At 53.1% G+C, this 20640-nt stretch overlaps 1 protein-coding gene across 12 annotated transcripts in view; it reads left to right on the forward strand.

Moving 5' to 3' along the window:
• The window catches only part of NLRC5 (NLR family CARD domain containing 5), an 86678-nt gene that overhangs the window by 50018 nt on the left and 16020 nt on the right, over positions 1–20640 (forward strand). For 9 of the 12 annotated variants that reach the window (XM_042920237.1, XM_042920247.1, XM_042920241.1 and 6 more), the window contains 14 exons: positions 84–167; positions 1687–1776; positions 2528–2572; positions 3439–3528; positions 4431–4514; positions 8505–8588; positions 10943–11032; positions 11220–11282; positions 13743–13829; positions 15461–15544; positions 16200–16289; positions 16613–16678; positions 18266–18349; positions 18430–18513. In XM_042920237.1, the coding sequence (XP_042776171.1) occupies positions 84–167; positions 1687–1776; positions 2528–2572; positions 3439–3528; positions 4431–4514; positions 8505–8588; positions 10943–11032; positions 11220–11282; positions 13743–13829; positions 15461–15544; positions 16200–16289; positions 16613–16678; positions 18266–18349; positions 18430–18513 (1125 nt within the window). The remainder of the gene's footprint in view (positions 1–83; positions 168–1686; positions 1777–2527; positions 2573–3438; positions 3529–4430; positions 4515–8504; positions 8589–10942; positions 11033–11219; positions 11283–13742; positions 13830–15460; positions 15545–16199; positions 16290–16612; positions 16679–18265; positions 18350–18429; positions 18514–20640) is intronic. The other 3 variants (XM_042920240.1, XM_042920245.1, XM_042920248.1) reach the window with 2 other exon arrangements.

The following is a 20640-nucleotide window of genomic DNA, read 5'->3' on the forward strand; positions in this document are numbered from 1 at the left end:
TGAGTGACCGGAGTGGAGAGACAAAGCTCCTACCAGCCCCAATCCGATCCTGCATTAACCTCTTCTCCCCTCTGCCCTCCCAGCTTCTCAGGCAACGCTCTGGGGGACGAAGGCGCGGCCCAGCTGGCTCAGCTGCTCCCAGGGTTGGGCACTCTACAGTCCTTGAAGTGAGTAGCTAACTAGGCAAAGCCTCTTGAGGCTTGTCCTCATCAGAAGGAAGGAGGGAGGGAGAGAGAGAGAAAGAGAGAGAGAGAGTGAGAGAGTGTGTGTGTGGGGGTGTGTTCTGTGTCCCATCTCATTCCCTCCTGCGTTATTGTAAAGATTAAATCAGAAAATGAAAGTCAGTAACCTAGTCCAGTCCGTGGCACATGGTAAGTGCTCAAAAAGGGTACTTACGCTGTGACTCTCATTAACAGAGACTGGCCTCTGTGACTCAGTGATCCAGCTGCTGACTTAAGGTTCTGTTTCTTGAACCTGTCTTTGTGTCTCTGCACAGCCTCTCTGGGAGGCCCAGGTCACCTGGTCGAGCATGGCTGAAGTGTCACCTAATGATTAGTTAGCCTAATGACTGGCGGCCATGCTGGCCCTGGGGTGTAGGGAGGGGCTGTTGACAGGGAACAAGCTGGTAGGCAGGGAGGATTTGTGGCAGACAGGATACCCAATCAGGGTGCCCAGGGAAGCTGGAGAGCAGAAAGAGGGAAGATGTTCAGTATGGGAGGGATGCCCTAGAAAGAGGCCAGGAGCCCCAGGACTTTGCCTGCAACAGACTAGAGTTTCTGGATGCTAAAAGACCCCTGTGTTTTAGGCTCCCACATACCCATCTCCTCCTCCTGAGCTCTTCTGGGCTACAGTGAGAGGAGTCCCTGGGGAGAGCTCACAACTATTAGTTCTCTGTGTGACCTGAGGCAAGTTACCTCACCTCTCTGGGCCCCTGGTTCCCAGTTAACACCTAAACTATAAGAGGGGCTGGCTCTGGTTTTGTCTACAACTTTAGAATGAGTGCTGTGGCCTGAGGGCCCTCCCTGCTGTCTTGCTGTGGGATCTGGGAAGAAGGGGTGGCCTCTGTTCCTGTTCTGGGCCTGCATGTGGGTGGGGAGGTAGGCCTCACCACTGCAGGCAAATTATATGTAGATGGGTGCAAATTTCCATGTGACCTCCTCCATACTGTGAAATACTCTGACCCCAGACCCATGAGAGTCCACACTCATCTACCAGTACCCGTGCCAGAGGAGTGCGACGTTAAACGGCAGATAGAAAAACACCGTGACAGATTGACAGACCCAAAAGAAAGGAAAAGCTCTGCTCCTGCCTTTTGAACAGGAACCCCTGCATTTTCATTTGGCACTGGGCACCGCCCTTCTTTTACCAGGTGGGGAAATTGAGGCACAACTCCGGCCTGAAAGCACTCCCCAGATTTATCACAGACCCAGGGAACCAGACTTGTATTCTCAGCTTTGTCACTGACGTGTCTCATAACCTTGGGCAAGACCTTGCCGCTCTCTGGGCCTCAGTTTCCCCGTCTGTACAATAGGGAGTTAGAAGAGGCACCCTCCGACCGTTTGGGGTTCAGTGAGCTCTGTCGTCTGGACTCAAGGACAGCTCTCCCCTGCCCCGGGTTCTCACCACAAACAGGGAGGTTTTGAGTCTTGGGTGAGCTCTGTTAACGTCACCCCTATGATTCTCCAGCCTCAGTGAGAACGGCTTGTCCCTGGATTCGGTGTTCATTTTGACCCAGTGCTTCTCAACTCTGCAGTGGCTTTTCCACCTGGAAGTCAAGTGAGTGTGCCTCTGGGCCCCCCGCTCCGCCCTCTGACCGCACAGGCCATCAGCTCCCACCGCACTTCCTTGTCTGTCACGATCGCAGTGCAGCTTCCTCGGGGCCCTGCATGGTCCCAGGTCCAGCGAGCGTGTGCTAGATGTCCGCCGAATGAGTGAACGGACGGATGAATGAATGTCACCCTGGGACTGTCACATCTCTCCAAATTTGCCATGGGACACAATCCATCAGCTCTCCCTTGCTCACTCTCTGGATTATCCTGGGAGACTTTTACGGAAACTGGGAGCTCCCTGGCGGCCATTGAGCGCTCCCTCGTGGGGTCTCTGGAGCTGATGAAAATATAGGAGGGAAGTCACCCAGCCAGGCCATGCAGAGGAGCCGTGGTTTCGGTGAGGTCCGCCCAGCCCTCCCCTTTCCCCTCCCAAGAGCGGGAGGTGTGAGCACAGACAGATCAGGTGCAAACCCAGGCTCACCACTTACATGCTGTGCAGATTTGAGCACGTCGCTGAGCCTCTCCATACCTGTTCCCTCATCTGTCAAAGAGAGGTAAGAATCCCTGCTTACCTCACAGCGGCACTGCGAGAATAAAAGGGAGTCGTGTCAGTGGTGCACCTTGGATGTGCCCTCATCAGTGTAGTTATGCTTAGTATACGTATCGTCGTATTTGCTGAAAAAGTGGACCTCTCTCCAGGCGCTCCTTGACCAGGCCGCCCGGTCTCAGTCAGACTGATGCCTCCTCTCTCTCTGCAGCTCTGAGAGCCAGCACGTCGTCCTGAGAGGTGACAGAAGAGGCAGGTGAGGAGGGAGAGCTGCGGGGGTAGTGCGGGCTCCCCTCTCCCCCCGGTCCCCATTTCTTCCGGGTGCCCCCCACCCCAGCCCCATGCCTTTAGCCCTAGAGTAACCCACGCAGGTGTGGCACCACTTCTGCGCCTGTACCCCTGTGTCAGTAGGTTTGTGGTCATCGGCCGCTGAGGTCTCTCTTGGAAGGAGGCAGTGCGGTTGGGGAGGGAGGCCACGGTGGTGGTGTTACAGCCCAGAGCAGGCGTTGGCACAGGGCTGCCGAGGGGGAGGGAGGGCAGCGAGGCTTCGTCCCTGGAGACATTTGCAGATTTCTGCAGACTTCTGACCTTGTGTGAGTATGGCATTTGAGAAGCCAAGAACCGTTGGTGCTCGACAAAGTCTCCCCACCTTTGCAGTAAACAAGGAACGACAGTTGGTTCTGCGCAGATATTTCTGGCTGCCCCCTAGTGGGGCCGGGCACCCTGGGCTCTCGTGGGAGGTTGGCAAGCCCCGGGGCGGCCTGATGTGGGCCCGGGTGGTCGTACGTCCTGGGCCCAGGTCTCCGTTTCTGGGGACTCTGGGTTCTTGAAGCCTAAAGAATGGAGGCACAGGAAGGTGAAGTCCGTGAATGCCGCACTGGTGATCAGAGAGAGGAGGGGCTCCCTCCTGGCTCCCCCTGACCTAGTCAGGTGCTGCCACCTGGACCATGTGTAAGCTGCTGGCTTTTCTCACTCTGGTCTCCCTTTCATGGGCCTCAGTTTCCCCATCTGTGCAGTGCGGGCCTTGGTTGTCCCTAGGCCCCCTGCAGCCCTGACTTCTGAGTCTTTCTTCCAATGTGCACGATTTGAACTTCCCTCTCAAAACGGTCTCCCCACCCCAAGGGATCAGTTGGCTGGTGGACCTTTGCCAGAGTTCCCAGCGGGAGCCCGGTTCTCCGCGTTTGATCAGCGCTGCATCCCCAGGAGCATCTGGTACTGTCTTACCCACTTCTTATTTGGGGGTAACCATGATAGGGGTGAAGGGTCAGGGAGTGAGGAGAGGCTAAAGGGAGCTAGGGCTGGGGGAGAGGGAGTTTGAGGGAAGAGAAAGAGGGCCAGTATGAAGGCTGGTGAGGGGGGCTGCTGGGCCCAGACTTCTCCCTTGAGAAAAGACACCACATTGTTGTTTTCTCAGAAGACTTCCCAGCTCTGCCTCGGGGGGCTGTGTGACCATGGCTGGGCCCCTCCCCTCTCTGGGCCTTGCTTTCCTCACCTAGGAAGAGAGCCACCTCAGCTGGGGCCCAAACAGGGTTATCCAGCGGAAGAGTGGGGAGGGGTGTCCCAGGCAGATGGGTCAACTTGGGCAAAAGCCCCGAGGAGGGAAAGCTTGGTTCTTGGGAAGCATGTCAGTGTGGCTGGGACATATACAGGGCAAGTGGAGGTGAGCGAAGGCAAGTGAGGCCATGGAAAAGGCCTTTTGCTTTTAGCATAAGAGTAATAGGGAGCCACAGGGGACTTAAGCTCCTGAGAGGCATGGTCAGATTTGCATTTAAGAGATAAGATACTGGCAGGTGGAGAAGGATTACATGGAGGCCAGAGGGGAGTTCGAGGGTATTAAAGTGGTCCAGGTGGCCTGGACTCAGGCAAGAGCAGTGGCAGTGGGGAGGCCTTGGAACTGAGCAAGGGCAGCTAGGCACTTGGGGTCCTTTACTGTCACTGAGTGGTGGGGATCGGGCTATAGGGGACACTTGGAGTGCAGAGCATGCCCTGAAAGGGAAGGCTCCTGCAGCCTAGAGGTGGAGGAGGAGGGGCAGAGGGAGAAGGGGAGGGCCCTGGGGCTGCAGAAGGGCCCTGGGTCCTCTCTGACGCCTGCCCCACCCACTGCTCCCTTTCAGCCTCCGGCAGTGTCTGCTGGAGCCCCTGAGCCTCACCCACCTCTGTGAGACTCTGGAGAAGTGCCCGGGGCCTCTGGAAGTCAAGTAAGTAAGGAGGACGCAGCCCTAGAGGACACCCTGTGGGCATCTGCCCCGTGGGTGGGGGTGGGGGTATCCTGGCTAGAGGTGAGTCCTTGCTGGTCCCTTCCCACCAGACCCTGTAGCCCTGCCTGCCCCTGACCTATTGGTAGAAGGCTCCTTGTGTCCCACAGGGCACCTTGCCCCTCCTCCTGGGAGAGGCCGCTTCCCTTTCCCCATCTGCTCGACCCCGGGCTCCTGGGAGCCCCGATCTGCTCCCTCCATCCCTGGAGCCCTGACCACCCCCCGGGCTGCCTCCATGGCTAAAGCAGATCACCTCTGAAGGCCCCTCCTCTGGGCCTCCCTCTCCCGGTTAGCAGCTCACCCACCCCAGAACACTGGGGTCTGTGACCAGAGACTGGACCTTAGAATCAAAGGAGTCCCGGCCCAGCCACCTCCAGGCTGGGTGACTTTGGGCAAATGGCTCTAACTCCCTGTGCCTCAGCTTTGTCATCTGCAGAGATGCTCGGCCTTTCCTTTGGTCCTCATCGTTGTCATCTTCTGACAGTAATTACCTTAAAGTAAAGAAATCCAAGACAAGCCTGCCTCACCTAAATACACCCCTCTCCTCATCTAGTCAGTGCTGTCCTTTGTCCCCGGGACCCTCCACTCCTCATCCATGTGCATGTTCCGTCGTTACCTGTCTGCGGTCACAGACCCACTGCATTCGACAGCTTCACTGACATGATTCTCCCACTCACTACGGTCTCTGTGCCTACTTTCCCACCCCCATCTCTGACCCTCGCAGCAGGCTCATCCATGTTCATCACCTGGTATCCGTCTTTCCATGCCTTTCTCCGTGTGCAAATGCTTATGGACACAGAACAAGGGGGTTTTGACATTGTTAACCGACACAGGATCTTACCGTGTAACGTCTCTGCGATGAGCTTTTGTCTCGTGACAGTACATCGTGGCTTTCCTGGAATATGGAGCCAGTAAACTTTTTAAAAAAATTTTTTTTAATGTTTATTTATTTCTGAGACAGAGAGAGACAGAGCATGAGTGGGGGAGGGGCAGAGGGAGAGGGAGACACAGAATCTGAAGCAGGCTCCAGGCTCTGAGTGGTCAGTTTGACACGGGGCTCAAACTCACAAACCGTGAGATCATGACCTGAACCGAAGTCGGTCACTCAACCGACCGAGCCGCCCAGGCGCCCCGCCAGTAAACATTTTAATAAACCATTTATTTTAGAATAGCTTAAGACTTGATTTCCAGAAGAGTTGCAAAGCTGGTCCAGAGAATTCCTCCACCCACTGCCCCTGCTGTTTATATCACTTGTCATGGTACATTTGTCACAACTGAGAAATCAACCTTGCTACAGGACTGTTAACTGCACCCCAGGCTTGATTGGGATGTCACCAGTTTTCTACGAAGGCCCTTTCTCTGATCCAGAATCCTGTCCAAGATCCCACAATGCAGTTAGTCAATGTCCTTAGTCTATCTGGTCTGTGACAGTTTCTTAGTCTTCATTTTTCATGACTTTGACAGCCTTGAGGAGTACTGGTGACATGGTTTGTGAAATGCCCCTCAATTTGGTTTTGTCTGATGTTTTTCTCACGGATGAACTGGGGTTATGGGTTTGGGGGGAAGAAGACCACAGAAGTGAAGCATCCTTCTTGTCGTGTCTCAGAGGTGCATGCTATGGACTTGACTTAGCACTGTTGATGTTGACCTTGACCGCCTGGCCGAGATACCATTTGTCTGATTTCCCTACTGTGAAGTTACTTTTTTATTAAACACACACACACACACACACACACACACACACACACACACACACACTTCTGTAATGGGGACTTTCAAACATATATAAAAATAGAATGAATAAGGGACACCTGGGTGGCTCAGTTGTTAAGTATCTGACTTTGGCTCAGGTCATGATCTCACAGTTTGACAGTTTGAGCCCTGTGTCGGGTAAGTTCCAGCCCTGGCTTTTGGTGAGCCCCGTTTCTCTTTGTCTCTCCAGCCACCTCCTCTGCCCCTCATGGGATTCTCTCTCTCTCTCTCTCTCTCTTTCTCTCCCCCTCCCCCCGCCCCTCACTCACTAGCGCCCTCTCTCTCTCTCAAAAAAAAAAAAAGTAGAGCGAATATTGTAGTGGGCCCTCAGTCCCTTCCACCTGCCTCAATAATTATCACGTCACGGCCCCAACACACATACGCACACAGACGTTATTTCGAAGCGATTCCCAGACACCTTACAACTGCATCTGTAGTTATTTCAGTATGCGAAACTGAAAAGTGAGTACTGTTTATTTTTTTGTATAACCACAAAACCATTATCAGACCTAAAATATTAACATTACTATATGGCATATTAAAATCATGGAGTAGCCCATGAATTTTTAATCATCCTGATCGTTTCTAATGCGTTTTTATGTAACATTTGTATATCTGTACCTTCTATTTTTTACACTTATGCCTTTTAATATTAACCCTCCACAGTTTGGATATGCCACAGGCGATTCAACCGCCCCTCTCTAGAGTCTAGACAGACATCCAGGCTGCTGCTGGTGGTGTTTTTTATAGCACTGCGGCCAGTACTGCAAAAAGCACCCTTCCATTATTTCACTGTTAAGCACCTGCTGTATACCAGGCACCGGACCAGGCCCTGGAGGGAGCAAAGCGTGGCTGGACATCACTGCCTGCTGAGGCTCACCCGCCATAGTGGGAGACAATGTAAACTATCTCAGGCAGTGGTCTGAGCACAGATGAGGGTCTAAGCACCCCCACCCCCCAGCTGTGGCTGGAAAAATGAGATTATAGCATGAAAGCGCTTTGCCAGCTGTAGAGTGCTGGGACCACGTATGAGAATATTGTTATCAAGGTACTTAATGCCGAACACCAGCAATTTGGATGCCAGGGAAGGTGATGGGTTCTGGCCCCCTCCCCAGATTCTACCACCTTACGTCTACTTTGTGAACATTTCAGTATTCCATGTGAGATGTTGTGATGGGTAACATTTCTATTGCCTAAAAAAAAAAGTGTGTAAAGTCCACATTGGCCCAACCAGAAGCCACAACACCATGTATTTGGGGCCTGGTGAGAAACCATGTGTGTGGGACGGGGGGCGGGGGTTGCAGATGGACCCGCCTTTTGTGAAGACCCCCTATTCTGCCAATGCTTGGAGCCCTTGGCCCTATCCTGGGACAGAGGGTGTAGAGGTGCCTGGACCCTGGCAGAGGTTTGGCCCTGAGGCTCCAGCTCCAGAATCAGAGGCTGCCTCTCCCACGGTAGCTCCCAACCAGCAAATAATGCAGCGGCTTGGGCCAGGCCCCTGGAGGGCCCAGTGAGAGGAAAAAGCGGTCTGCAGGGCACAAAGGAACAGGGACAGAGGAGAGAAGGGACAGACATAGACCTGGGGAGGCTATGTAAATCCCAGGGCACTTAGACACCCTGTTTGCCCGAGTCCTGTAGCCAGAGCAGACCCCAAAGGGTGGGTACCTAGCATTTCCCCTAAGCGGACCTGGTGGCGACAAATTATCCTGACGATGATCAGCTGTTCGGTCCGGTTTTGACAGAGACCCAGGCATCTCAGATCCTTTGCCGACGTGCTGCAGGCCTGACCTTCCACTATTACTTTACCACGGGTTAAGGGGGCATTCTCTTCTTAACACGTGTCTTCCGCCGAGCACCAATCTTCATGGCCCTCGAAATAATAATCCCGCTAGTCCACAACATGTGGGAGAAAGCGTTAGAGCTCCATGGAAATTCACGATGCACAGCAGCATATTCAAACTCTGAGATGTCCTGCAGCAAAGGAAACTATTGAATTTGGCTTAGCCAGCATTTTCCAAACTTCTGTGACTTTCCTTTTCCTCCCGCCTCAATGATACCTCAAGGGCCCAGCATTTGGAGGGAGCGCGTTGGGGAACCCCTCTCCGGAAGGCTCTGGCTGTGAGGGAGTGCTCCTAGCTTTCCCCACGGCTCCCCACCTCATTCAGATGCTTTGTTTCACAGGTTGTCCTGTGAGGTCCTGAGTGACCAGAGCCTGGAGACCCTGCTGAACCACTTGCCCCGGCTCCCCCAGCTAAGCCTGCTGCAGTAAGACTGGTTTCCCCGTTGCCCTGGCCTGGCCTGAGGGCTTGGGTTCCAAAGCCATCCCCCTCCTTGCCTGCCGCTCCTTCTCTTGGGCTCTTTCATTTTATCTGCCACAACCGGGAGCTCGTCACTAATACCCTGCTAACCTTGGTGGGGCGGGGGAGTTATTTGACCACTCTGGGCCTGCCGTTCTTCATCTGACAAATGGGACTAATATTTCCCGACCCCTCCTGCAGGGTCGGGACTCAAACAAGACGCCTTCTTCTACAGGCGCCTTGAAGAACGGAAAGTCTGTGACAAATGGGCTCTTGTATGTCTTGCCCACAAAAAGGTCACCAACTCCTAGAAAGGGACTTCACAGATGTGGGTTGTATATATGTCACCCACCCATGTTTAAAGGTCACCATCTAACTCCGTAAAAGGGTAACTTAAGCAGCATTCTTGAAATTATTTAAAACTCCACTTTCTAATTTTGGCTCAGACTGGTTAGAATTTAAAAAGGATTTACTTTAAATACTCTTCTAGCAGGGGGGAAGGCAGCTGCAGCTGAGATGGAAAAATACAACAGGAAATTAAATCATACCATTAATAACAGCAACATAAGTACTAACGCCAAGGCTCTGGCATGCCTGAGACGGCTCGCTTCACATCCAGGATCTTGCTTATCCTTGAGTCCTGTAGGGACGGGAAGGAGGAGACGTGTGACATTCCAGAGGCGGCTCAACCCACGGCACCCACAATGGGAAGGGCTCCTTTGGACACAAAAAGTGGCAGGCTGACATGAACAGGTGGGAGACTCCAGACCAGAGAGAGACCTCTCCATGCCCAAGTCACACAGCATCGGCCCCAGCTCTCATCCGTCTTTGGAATGAGGTGGCCAGCTTGTCCCTCACCAGGGCTCACGCTTTGTATTACTCAATCCGTAGTGGGCCAGGCACTGTTTGGAGGGCTGGAGACACAGCAAAGAGGGGGCAAGAAAGGCTAGGTCCTTGTCTTCTTGGAGCTTGCTTACCTTGTGGTAGAGGGAGCTGGACAATAAGTGAGTAAAAGCACAAATTCAGACAGTGATGAGGCATTTTTCTAGGTAACGTGGTCAAGAGCGTCTGCAACGGTGAGGGTGGTCGAGGAATACCTCTAAGAAGGGATGCTAAGGTTAGGCCTGAAGGACAAAAGGGACTATTCAGGCTTGTGAAGAGAAGGGAACAGCATTCCAAGTAGAGGGAAGAGCACATGTGAGACCCTGAGGCAAGATTAAGCTTGGTGGGCTCAAGGATCAGCCAGAAGGGCAATGCGGCCAGCACCCTGGGGCAGGCAGGGAGAGTTGCCAGGTGGGAGGTAGAGAGAGGGACCTGGACCAGACAACACAGGGCCTGGGAACCATGGGGAGGAGCTTGGGGGTTTGTGTCCAAGGGGGCTTGAAAGGCAGAGGAATGATGTGTGTTTTCAAAAGTTCAGTCTGGCTGCTGGGTTGAGAAGGGGTTAGAGGACAAGAGTGGAAGTGAGAGCAGGGAAGAGGCTCTACAGGGTCGGAGATGGTGCGGGCTGGGGATTGGGGGCCAGGGCAGAAGTAGGCAGATCCAGGGTAGAACTTGAGAATGGAACAGACGCGACAAGCTGATAGAGAGTTTGTGGGGCAAGGGAAATGGAAGCACCAAGGATGCCTCTGAGGGCAAGATGGAGCCATCTCACTTTCTGGAAGGCAGGGGTTCACAGCCAGGGGTGATTTTGCCCATCAGGAATATATGGCAACGGAGATATTTCCGTTGGTCATGGCAGAGGGAGGCGGGCGGTGAGAGGGGGAGCTACGAATGGTGTTTAGCGAATAGAGGTCTGGGATGCTGCTAAACACCCCACAGGACAGCCCCCAACACCAACAAATTATCTAGCCCCAAATCACTGAGAAACGACTCGAAGGGCCTAGCGCCTCCCACTCCCTGTCAGCAGGACTGGCCTGTTTGGTCCATGCTTGAGGGAAGAAACAGTATAATAAGAAAACAAGCCTGGGTGTCGTGCCAGGCAGTGCACAAGCTTGATAGGATGAGGCCCTCACGACACCCTAGAAGAAGGTCTATGAATAGTCCTTTTTTCTAGGGAAGGAAGCTGATGCTTAGAGAGGTTAAGTGATGCGTCCAAGGACACACAGACGATAAGCAGAACTGGGGCTCAAACCCAAGTCTCCTTGACTCCAAGCTCCTATTTGTCCCTCTTGAGGCCCTGCCTTCTTCCTTATCGCCTTGCTGGCCCGCCAGCCCTCCCCATCCTTTTTTTCTCTTTCCCCTCCAGCCCATCCAGGTTCCTTGTCCGCTCTTGCTTGGCTCCTACCTGCTCACATGTGGTCCCACTCCTTTCCTTCCCAGGCTGAGTGACACAAGGCTGTCCCCAAGGAGCCCCCTCATGCTGGCCGACCTCTTCAGCCTGTGCCCGCAGGTTCAGAAGGTGGATCTCAGGTGGGCATTGCCCTAGGACAACTGGGTCTCGTCTTGGAGGGTTGTGCCTAGGGTCTGGTAGGTGTGTGGGGGTTGGATGGAGACGGTAAAAGCCAAGTCAGAGGCTTGGCTTCTGAAGGCAGCCCGCCCCAGGAGGCCCCCTGAGGCTGTAGCCAAGGGTGGCTGACTCAGGTGCTGTCCGTTCCAGGTCCCTGTATCACACAACCCTGCGCTTCAGGTCTAGCGAGGAGCAGAAAGGCGAGTACTGTGGGTAAGTCCCTGGAATTGTGCCCTGGCAGCCGGTAGGTATTGGGGACAAGAAGACCTGCCTCCTGGATGCCCAGAACTGGATACAGATTGTCAGCTGTAGAGCATCCCCTTGAAAGGTCCCTGCAAGGAGGCTTGTTTCCTCTGACATAGAGAAGCAGAGGGCCAGAGAGGACCAAGCTTTATCAAAGGCAAATAAGGAGTACCTGTCAGACTACACCAGAGCTCAGGGGCCTGGTCCAAGGAAAAGTACTTCCTAACCTGCCCACCAGGCTTTAAATCGCAGCTCCACAGGGCCTGGTGCCATGGGCAAGCTCCTTAACCTCTGTGACGCCCAGCTTCCGCAGCTGCAAAGGAACCGCCAGGATGTTTGCAAGGATTAACTGAGACAGTGTGTAAAGCGTGAAGCACTTACAGATGCGAGTGTCCTTCCCCTGCTGACTCCTGGACCAGTGCTCTGTGATTGCCTGGGTAAGAGGGAGGAGGTGCTGCACCGGAGGCAGGATGACGAGGCAAGAGGACAGCCTTCAAGTGCAGAAATCATGTTTCTGGTAGCTGATGCCACTGGCTCACCGAGAGATCTTGGACCGGACCCTTCTCCTGTGGGCCCCAGCCTCCCCACTCGTGAAGTGACAATAAACAGAAGAATCAAGATACGTTGAATATCTGCAGGGTGCCATTCTATAGCCTTTTGCACATTACTGCCCTGTAAGCCTCACAGTTGTGGTCAGTTGGCAGTAGGGGGCAGTCGGGATTCGAACCCGAGAAGGTCTGCAGTGCTCCTAGCCCAGCGATGGACAGATTTTTCCTGTAAAAAGTTAAGATTGTAAAGACTTTGGGTTTCTGTAGGCCACACAATCTCTGCGACAGCTACTTGACCCTGGCTTTGTAGCTTGAAAGCAGCGGAGACAATATGTAAACCAGGGCACATGCCTGCGTGCCAGAAAACTCCTCTATCGTTTACAGACCCTGCAACTTGCATCTCGTGTATTTTGTGTCAGGAAATATTCTTCTTTTGGTTTTTTTACTCAACGATTTGCAAACGGAAACATTATTCTTAGCTTGCAAGACGCAGGTGGCCTTGGGCCGTAGTTTTCCACGTCCTGATCTAGCCCAACACGACCCTGACTTCTAGAATGCCTTGATAGCTTCTAAGTCAGCGGTTTCCAAAATGTAGAACAGAGACAGGATGGGATGGTTTTCTAGGGGGCGGGGCAGCTGGCAGAGTAGTTCATCATCACCGAGCCCCTCAATGAGGTCACTATTCCCTTTTTGACTCTCGATGTGATTAAGGCCAAGAGGAAGTCGAGCTTGGGCGGTGGCCTGACTCTAATGTTTGCTGAGCCCCCTTTTTAATAAGAAGAGAGAGAGAGAGAGAGCCCTCGTCCAGGAAATTCTGGCTCAAATTTAATGATGCTATTTTGCTCTCATTTCATGCATTCTTGTGCTTATGGTCTGTTTGTGGCACCACGTGTAAGGTTTCCATTTGAGTGAATGATAATAGGGTTTCCTTTTATAATAAATGCGTCTAGTCAAAAGAATGAGCTGATTTAAAAATCGGAAGTGAATAATACTATAATAAGGAATTTAGGAACAGGGAAAAGATCATGAAGGGCAGGACCAGTGATAAAAATTTGAGATATTGATTTTAGGTACTTTCTCGTTTTAAGATGCTTCCTCCTTTTCTTTTCTTTTTTTTTTCCTTTCTTTTTTTTTTTTTTTTTTAAGTTGCTGGCTGGTTACAGATCCTTCATTTACCTTTTTGTGTAGTCTCATTATTTATTTATTCATTTTTTAATTAAAGTATAGTTGACCTACAGTGTTGGATTAGTTTCAGGTGTACAACCTAGGGATTCAATGACTCTGTACATTAGGCAGTCCTCCCCGTGATAAGTACGGTCACCATCTGTCACCATACAACATTATTACAACATTACTAACTATATTCCCTATGCCATACTTTTCATCCTCTTGACTTATTTATTCTTATTTATTTCAATAACTGGGAATTTGTACCTCTGAGTTCTCTTCACCTTAATTCCAATATCAAAGGCAAGAGCAGACATCCCCGACCCCCACTTCTCCTCTGCCCCACCCTGCACATCTGGTCACTAACAGGACCCCAAGAGCTGTAGTTCTCCAACCTGAGGTTGAATCAGAGCCACCAGGAGATCCTTGCCTCTACGATTTCTGGTTCAGTGGGTCTGGGCTGGTTTCCTAGAATTTGCATCTGGACAAGTTCCCAAGTGTTGCGGGTGTGGTCGGTCAGGGACCACGCTCCGACAGCCACCTCCCCAGAGGGAGCCTGTGGGCGCCAGGTGAGCTCTGCTGTGAGCCAGGCGGAAGTGGTGGATGATGGACAGTTCCAGAGAATCCAACCTTGGGTGAGGCCCTGTGGGAACTCGGAGGCCACACCCAGGATGAGTCAGTGCCCCCCTCCTCAGGCCTGTTCCCCCTCCTCCAGCAGGTTCACGGACTGTGCCCTCAGTCGGGAGCATGTGGAGCCGCTGTGTTGGTTGCTGAGCAAATGCGAGGACCTCAACCAGCTGGAGTAAGTGGGGGGTGGGGGAGGAGGGAGAGGAGCATGGGAGCACGTGCCTGGGTGGCAATAAAACTGTGTGTATGCGTGTGTGTGTGTGTGTGTGTGTGTGTGTGTGTGTGTTCATGCACTCAACACCTCTCAGGGCCAGCTATCAGGGATGCCTGGGACGCATCCTGGGTCACGTTCATAAAATTTCCCTGTACCCATTTATCTCTTCCACCCCCTACTCTTGCCATGGTGGAGCTAGTTCAGCTTGCGCCCCTTGATCTAATTTGGGGAGCTCTTCAGAACAGGGCTGTAAGAGCCCCTTGGCCTCACGATGATAAGACATTGGAGTTCTGCTGGCAGATGGGAACCAAAACGAAGGATCCTTTGGTCTGCCTGGCAAGTGGTTAAAGGTACCAGATGGCTCAGCCTGAGGAGGGTCCGGGAGCCAGCTGGGGTGAGGCCTCATGGACCCTTATATTGTCGAGAGGTGGCACCTGTATGACCTGTCTTGGGTGCCCAAGTAGCACAACCCCCAGATGGGTAGAAAAATTAAAATCGGTAACACCTCCTGAGCACTCTCTCCACTGTGCTACGTGCTTTACGTATTCTTTTTACCCTCCCCAAACCCTAGGTGCTATTGTCCCCTATTTTATAGATGAGAGAACTGAGGTCCAGGGAGGATTTAAGGACTTGCCAAGGTCACATAGCTAGGATGATGCAGTCTTTGCTCACAACTGCTAGGCGTCCAGCTTAGGACCAGTGGGACATAAAGAGAGCTGTCTAAAAGCACGTGTGCGCGCGCACACACACACACACACACACACACACACACACACACACTTTAAATTCCTATTGTGATGTGGCCAAGAGAAATGGGGCTGGTGGAAATCACATATTAGGTAAATCAGTACAGCTTTGAGTTTTCCTGTTTTTCATTGTGGAGGGAAATTTTTCTAATTGTAAAGATTACTTTATCAAGTGGCTTTATGAGACACACCGATTTTTAATTTTTAAAGTCTCTCCGAAAAAGACAAGCCTCAAAAGAGTCATCATCAGGGACAAAATGAGTTCAAAGATGCAAGACAAGAATCAGATATTCCAGGCCTGCTGATCATACTGTTCCTGCAACCGTAGCTAAAACCATAGGAGGCTTCAGTGAGGGCAAATAAAGTATTCAAGTGCAATTTCCGATATTACATTCCCGAATTAAAAGAAGAAATCTCCTGGGTAAACGCGGCCTCCAAACATCTTTCTTTTTCCTGAATTTACTCTTGTGCAAAAGTTGCGGTTCTCAACTGATGTGGGCCAAGGGCACAGTAAAGGCAAGTTCGTTTTTCTCTAACTCCGGGGAGCCTGCTGGAGGCCCGGGGGCCCCAGTAGGTGAGGTGACCCCAGCCTGCGGTGCTGGTCAGGGGGCGGTAGTGGGCAGTGCAGGAGCTGTTGTGTGCTGGGCGATTGTGCAGGGGGTGCCAGAGAGGATGGTGCGATGGAGGTGGGCATGGTGCTGTCCCGCCACAGCGACAGCGTGATGGTGACCTTGGCACGGAAGCAGTCCTGTGTGGGTTGGGTAGCAGTGATAGTAACCGTGAAGAGAAAGGCCCCGGCCGAGGGGGCGCGTCTGACCCCCACCGACTTCTTCCTGCCTCTCGCAGCCTCTCAGCAAACCTGCTGGGTGATGACGGGCTCCAGTGCCTACTGGAATGTCTGCCTAAGTTGCCCATCTCTGCTTCTCTTGAGTAAGTGATGAACAGCCTGGGGGACAGCCCCACACCCGCCCCTCTCTCCCTCATTGCCCACCATAGGCAGAGCCCCCACCAGGCATCCAGGAGAAGCTGTAACTAAAGCGTGGTGACCCAAGCTGACTTTGGGACAGGGAAGTGACAGTTTGTCTCTAACCAGCTGATGCAGGACACCAGCTGTCCTGGCTCTGGTCCATCCTGTCCCTGCAGCTCCCCTTGACTAACTCTACGGGACACACATTTGGAGATGTTCCCACAGCAGGGAGGGCCCCTGGGAAGTCACCCACACTCTCAGCCGATACCCCAGTGACCCACAGAGTGGTGGCCAGAGCCCAGACACAGCAGGTCGCTAGGCAGCTGAGCTGGGCTCTGGGTTTCCCTGAGCCCCTGGGGCTGGAGCTGCCGGCCTGGCCTCATCAGCCCTGTCTCAGACCACAAGGACCCTGTGTCAGCCCCAACTCCTGAGGACTCGGGGCCCGGTGTCTGACCCGCCAGGGATAGTGCTCCTCTGGCCTCTCTCTGGACCTCAGAGTCTGCATCTGGACATTGAGGACTCTCCTCCCAGAGATGACAGCTGGAAGAGAGGAGACAGGGGGGCTGGGCAGGGCTGCCCTGAGGTGCGCCCCCATCCTGAGCCTCATTCCTCTTCCAGTCTGAGTCACAACAGCATCTCCGTGGAAGGTGCTCTGTGCCTGGTGAAGACTCTCCCCTCCTATCCACGCGTCCGGGAGGCCTCCGTGAAGTAAGAGATTGGTGCCACTTGCTGATGGGGGGGAGAAGCAAAGGTCCCACGCTTAGCAGCCCTCCGTCTGACTTGGGGCAACTTGTGCCCCTTTCAGCGTTCACTGAATGGGGGATCGTAGTTTCCATCCTCTGAGGCCTGCGTGACATAGGGACCAGGGAGGTCACAGGATGGAGAAGGCCGGGCTTCAGTGTCCCTCACAGAGTGGGTTGGGAGTCTCCTCTGGTCTGCCTTCCCCCTGCGGGCCCAGCCCCCTTCCCTGGTGTACCCCCTGGTGTCTGGGTCTCAGGATGCTGGGCCTCCCCACACCCTTCTCTCTGCAGCCTGGGCTCTGAGCAAAGCTTCTGGATCCACTTCTCCCGACAGGAGGAGGCCGGGAAGACATTATGGTAATTCCTGGTCTGGGGTGAGGATAAAGGGGAGGGAATGGGGAAGAAGAGGCTGACCCCGTGGCAGCCTCCGTGCCTCCTTCGCTGGGCCCTTTCCTCCGTCAGACACCCAGCGTCATGCTCACGGCTTGGGTTTGCCTCCCCCAGATCTGCCCCCAGGCCCCCCACACCTCCAGTCCTTGCGGCCAGGCCTTCGCGTTGTATTCGCGCCTCTTAGCCACGTCTTAAGTCCGGAAGCTTCTGAGTATCGTGGTTAAGAGCTCAGACTCTGGAGCCACCTGAGGGCAAATCCCAGCCAGGTGACCTTGAACAAGTGACTTAACCTCTCTGTTTCAGTCCCTCATCTGTAAAATGGGAATAATAGTAAGACAGACCCTTGGGGTTATTATGAGGATTAGATGAGTTGATAAGCATAAAGTGCTCGGAAAGGGCCTGGCTATCAGTTGTTATTACCCACCAGTAGCCTTGGGCCCACTCCCTCTCGGCCTCACCACCACTGTCTTGGGTCACTTCCCCTATATGTCTTTCTTCAGCTGTGATCATGGCCTCTGAACCGGTCCACGGCCTCTGGCCAGGCCTCCCCCAATCCATTCACTTCCGAGCAGCCAGAGGGATCTCCCAGCACACGTCGGACTGTGCCCTTTCCATCGTGCCAAGCCCTTTGGTGGCTCCCAGTGTCCCCAGAATAGGGTTCAAGTTGTTCAGCTTGGCCTTTTCCTCACAGTCTGATCTAGCTGCCACTTCCTACTGTGTTCCTCCTCGCCCCCCAATATCACACACATATACACCACACTCACACCACACACACACACACACACACACACAGCACACAGCACCCACACATTCAGCCCACGGGACCTTCACTCCTTGTTCAGAGCACACATGGCCCGCTGAAGCTTCCTTCCCACGGGGCACTCAGCCTGACACTGTCTTCCCTGTGGTTTCTGAGATAAAGTTCCCCCTGTCCTTTAACGTGCAGCTGATGTCAGCCTCTCGTGGAAGCCTCGTTGTTGTCCCTTGGGAGTGAACTGCCCTGGGCCACCCAGGGCCAGAGTGCCAGGAGGGTGGGTCCCCCCCCCAGAGTCCCAGGCCTCCTCCCTCCAAGGGAGCCCGGAGTAAAGCCGTACTGGGGAGTAGGGCTGCGGCGGTAGGTAGGCCTGGGGTCTGGAGTCAGGCTGACCCGGACTGCAACCCGATTCTGCCCTCACCACTCACCAGCTGTGCGCCCCGGGTTAGTTGGTTTCTTTGCCTGTAAACGATGTGCTTGGAATTCCGCGAGATACTGCACGTAAGGCGAGCCTACCCGGTGTACCCAGAGGCGGGCACACGGCTTGGCATATAGTCAGGGCTCAATGAGTGACACTCCCGGCCCCTTCTTGGTGGGGTCGGGGTGGGGGTGGTGATCTCTCCCAGGAGACCGGAAGCTCCCAGAGCAAGAACTGCCCCTTTGGCCCGTTCTGAGGCCTGGCTTCCAGGCCTTTGCACTCAGGGTGGGGCTCCCCATAGACCCTGGGGCAGACAGGAAGAAGCAGGACAACAGCTCCCACAGGCCTCACCTGGGCTCTGCCCCTTCCCCTCTGCCCTCAGGCTGAGCCAGTGCAGTTTCAGGCCAGAGCACGTGCCCAGGCTGGCCACCGGCCTGAACCAGGCCCTGAAGCCGACAGCGCTCACGTGAGTGACCCGGCACAAGGGAGGTGAAGGGACAGGGACTCCCTGTGAGAGCCACCCCAGTAATGGACCTCTGTCCCCAGGCTGACTCAGTGCTGCCTGGGCCTGAAGCAGCTGACTGTTCTCCTGAGTCTGGTGAGGTGGCCCGTGGGACTGTTCAATCTCAGGTATTGTCTTCCTTTGTGGCCCTGGGAGGGGGCTGTGGCGTGAATGGGGTCAGGGTGGCTACTGGAGGATGGGCCCCCCGGGATTGTGGCCCCAGCCATTTCCTGCACCCAAACCCCACCACTTGGATCCTGACAGTGGTCCCAGAAACCCCCTTAGCACACAGAGAAGCCGCCCTCCTTGAGGTGGGGCCTATGCTTCGAAACATAAGAAAAAAAGGAAACCCCCAAGGACACCCGGCTGAGGTCAAAAATAATATATAACAGGGTGCCGGGGTGGCTCGGTTGGTTAGGCATCCGATTTCGGCTCAGGTCATGATCTCGTGGTCGAGGCCCCGCGTGGGGCTCTGTGCTGACAGCTCGGAGCCTGGAGCCTGCTTCGGATTCTGCGTCTCCCTCTCTCTCTGCCCCTCCCCTGCTCGCACTCGTTCTCTCTCTCCCAAAAATAAATAAACATTAAACATTTTAAAAATAATAATATATAACAAATACCATGTGTGCATGTTTGCTATGATCATTTTAAAACTTTCAGAAAAGCGTTGAAGATACTAAAAAGTAGACTAATTTTGAAGACCCATGTTCTTATCACCTGGGCTTGACAGATGTTCAGGGTTCTCTATATTTGTTTCATATCTTAATTTTGTTTTTTCTGGCTACAGTGTTTCCAAATAAGCCATAGATCCCATAAAATATTACTCCTGGGGCGCCTGGGTGGCTCAGTTGGTTAAGCGTCCGACTTCAGCTCAGGTCACCATCTCACGGTCCGTGAGTTCGAGCCCCACGTCGGGCTCAGGGCTGATGGCTCAGAGCCTGGAGCCTGCTTCTGATTCTGTGTCTCCCTCTCTCTCTGCCCCTCCCCCGTTCATGCTCTGTCTCTCTCTGTCCCAAAAATAAATAAACGTTAAAAAAAAAAAATTTTTTTAAATATTACTCCTAAATATTTCACCATGGATCTTTAAATATGAGGACATTTTGTACATAATCACGGTTGAATTAGGACACCCAGGAAAGTCAGTGGCAGTTCCTAGTGTCGTGATTACCCAATCCAGTCTGAAAATTCCCATCGTCCCCAAATGGGGCAGCTGGCTCGTTGGACCCAGGATCCAGGCAAGGTCCGTGTTGGCATGAGGGGGCTCTTAGGACTCTTAATCTGTATCCCCTTCCCCACTTTCCTCTTTTATGCCAGTGACCTGTGGACAAAACCAGCCGTGTGCTCTAGACTCCCTTGCCGGCTCTGTGACGTCACTGTGTTTGTTCCTCTAAATCCCTGACTTTCCTGGAATGGAAGTTACATCAGAAGAGGCTCCGTGAGATTCAGTTGCATTTTTGTGTCCAAAAAACTTCCTTCGTGGCCAGTGCTGTGCACCTCTCAGCACAGCCAGTGATGAGGCGTGTGAGTCTGGTTGTTCCCCGAAATAACATCCTTGTTTAATTACGGCACAATACGCATAACGTGAAATTTACCATCTTAACCATTTTTAAGGGCACAGTTCAGGAGCGTTACTTACATTCACGTTGTTGTTCAACCCCACCTCTTTGGTTGAAAAACTGCAATTTCATGCCCCTTGAACAAATCCCCATTTCCCCCTTCCCCAGCCCCTGGGGAACTACCATTCTACCTTCTGAATCTATGGATTTGACTGCTCTAGGTCCCTCCTATAAGTGGAATTGTACAGTATTTATCTTTTTTGTGACTGGCTTATTTCACTGAGCACAGGATCCTCAGGGTTCATCCATGTTGTAGCACATGTCAGACTTTTCTTTTATTAAAAAAAATTTTTTAATGTTTATTTTTGAGGGAGAGAGAGAGAGAGAGACAGCGTGAGTGGGGGTGGGGGCCAGAGAGAGAGGGAGACACAGAATCGGAAGCAGGCTCCAGACCCTGAGCTGTCAGCACAGAGCCCGACGCGCGGCTCGAACTCGCGAACCGCGAGATCATGACCTGAGCTGAAGTAGGACTGTCAACTGACAGAGCCACCCAGGCTCCCCATTAATTTCCTTCCTTTAAAAGGCTGGCTGACGTTCCATTGTAGGGACATACCACATCTTGTTTATCTATCCATTCATCCGTCCGTGGACACTTGGGCTGTTCCACCTTTTGGCCACAGTGACTGTGGCCAATACAGTGAC

The sequence above is a fragment of the Panthera leo genome, chromosome E2 (assembly GCF_018350215.1).
Source record: "Panthera leo isolate Ple1 chromosome E2, P.leo_Ple1_pat1.1, whole genome shotgun sequence".
NCBI classification, from domain to species: Eukaryota; Metazoa; Chordata; class Mammalia; order Carnivora; family Felidae; genus Panthera; species Panthera leo.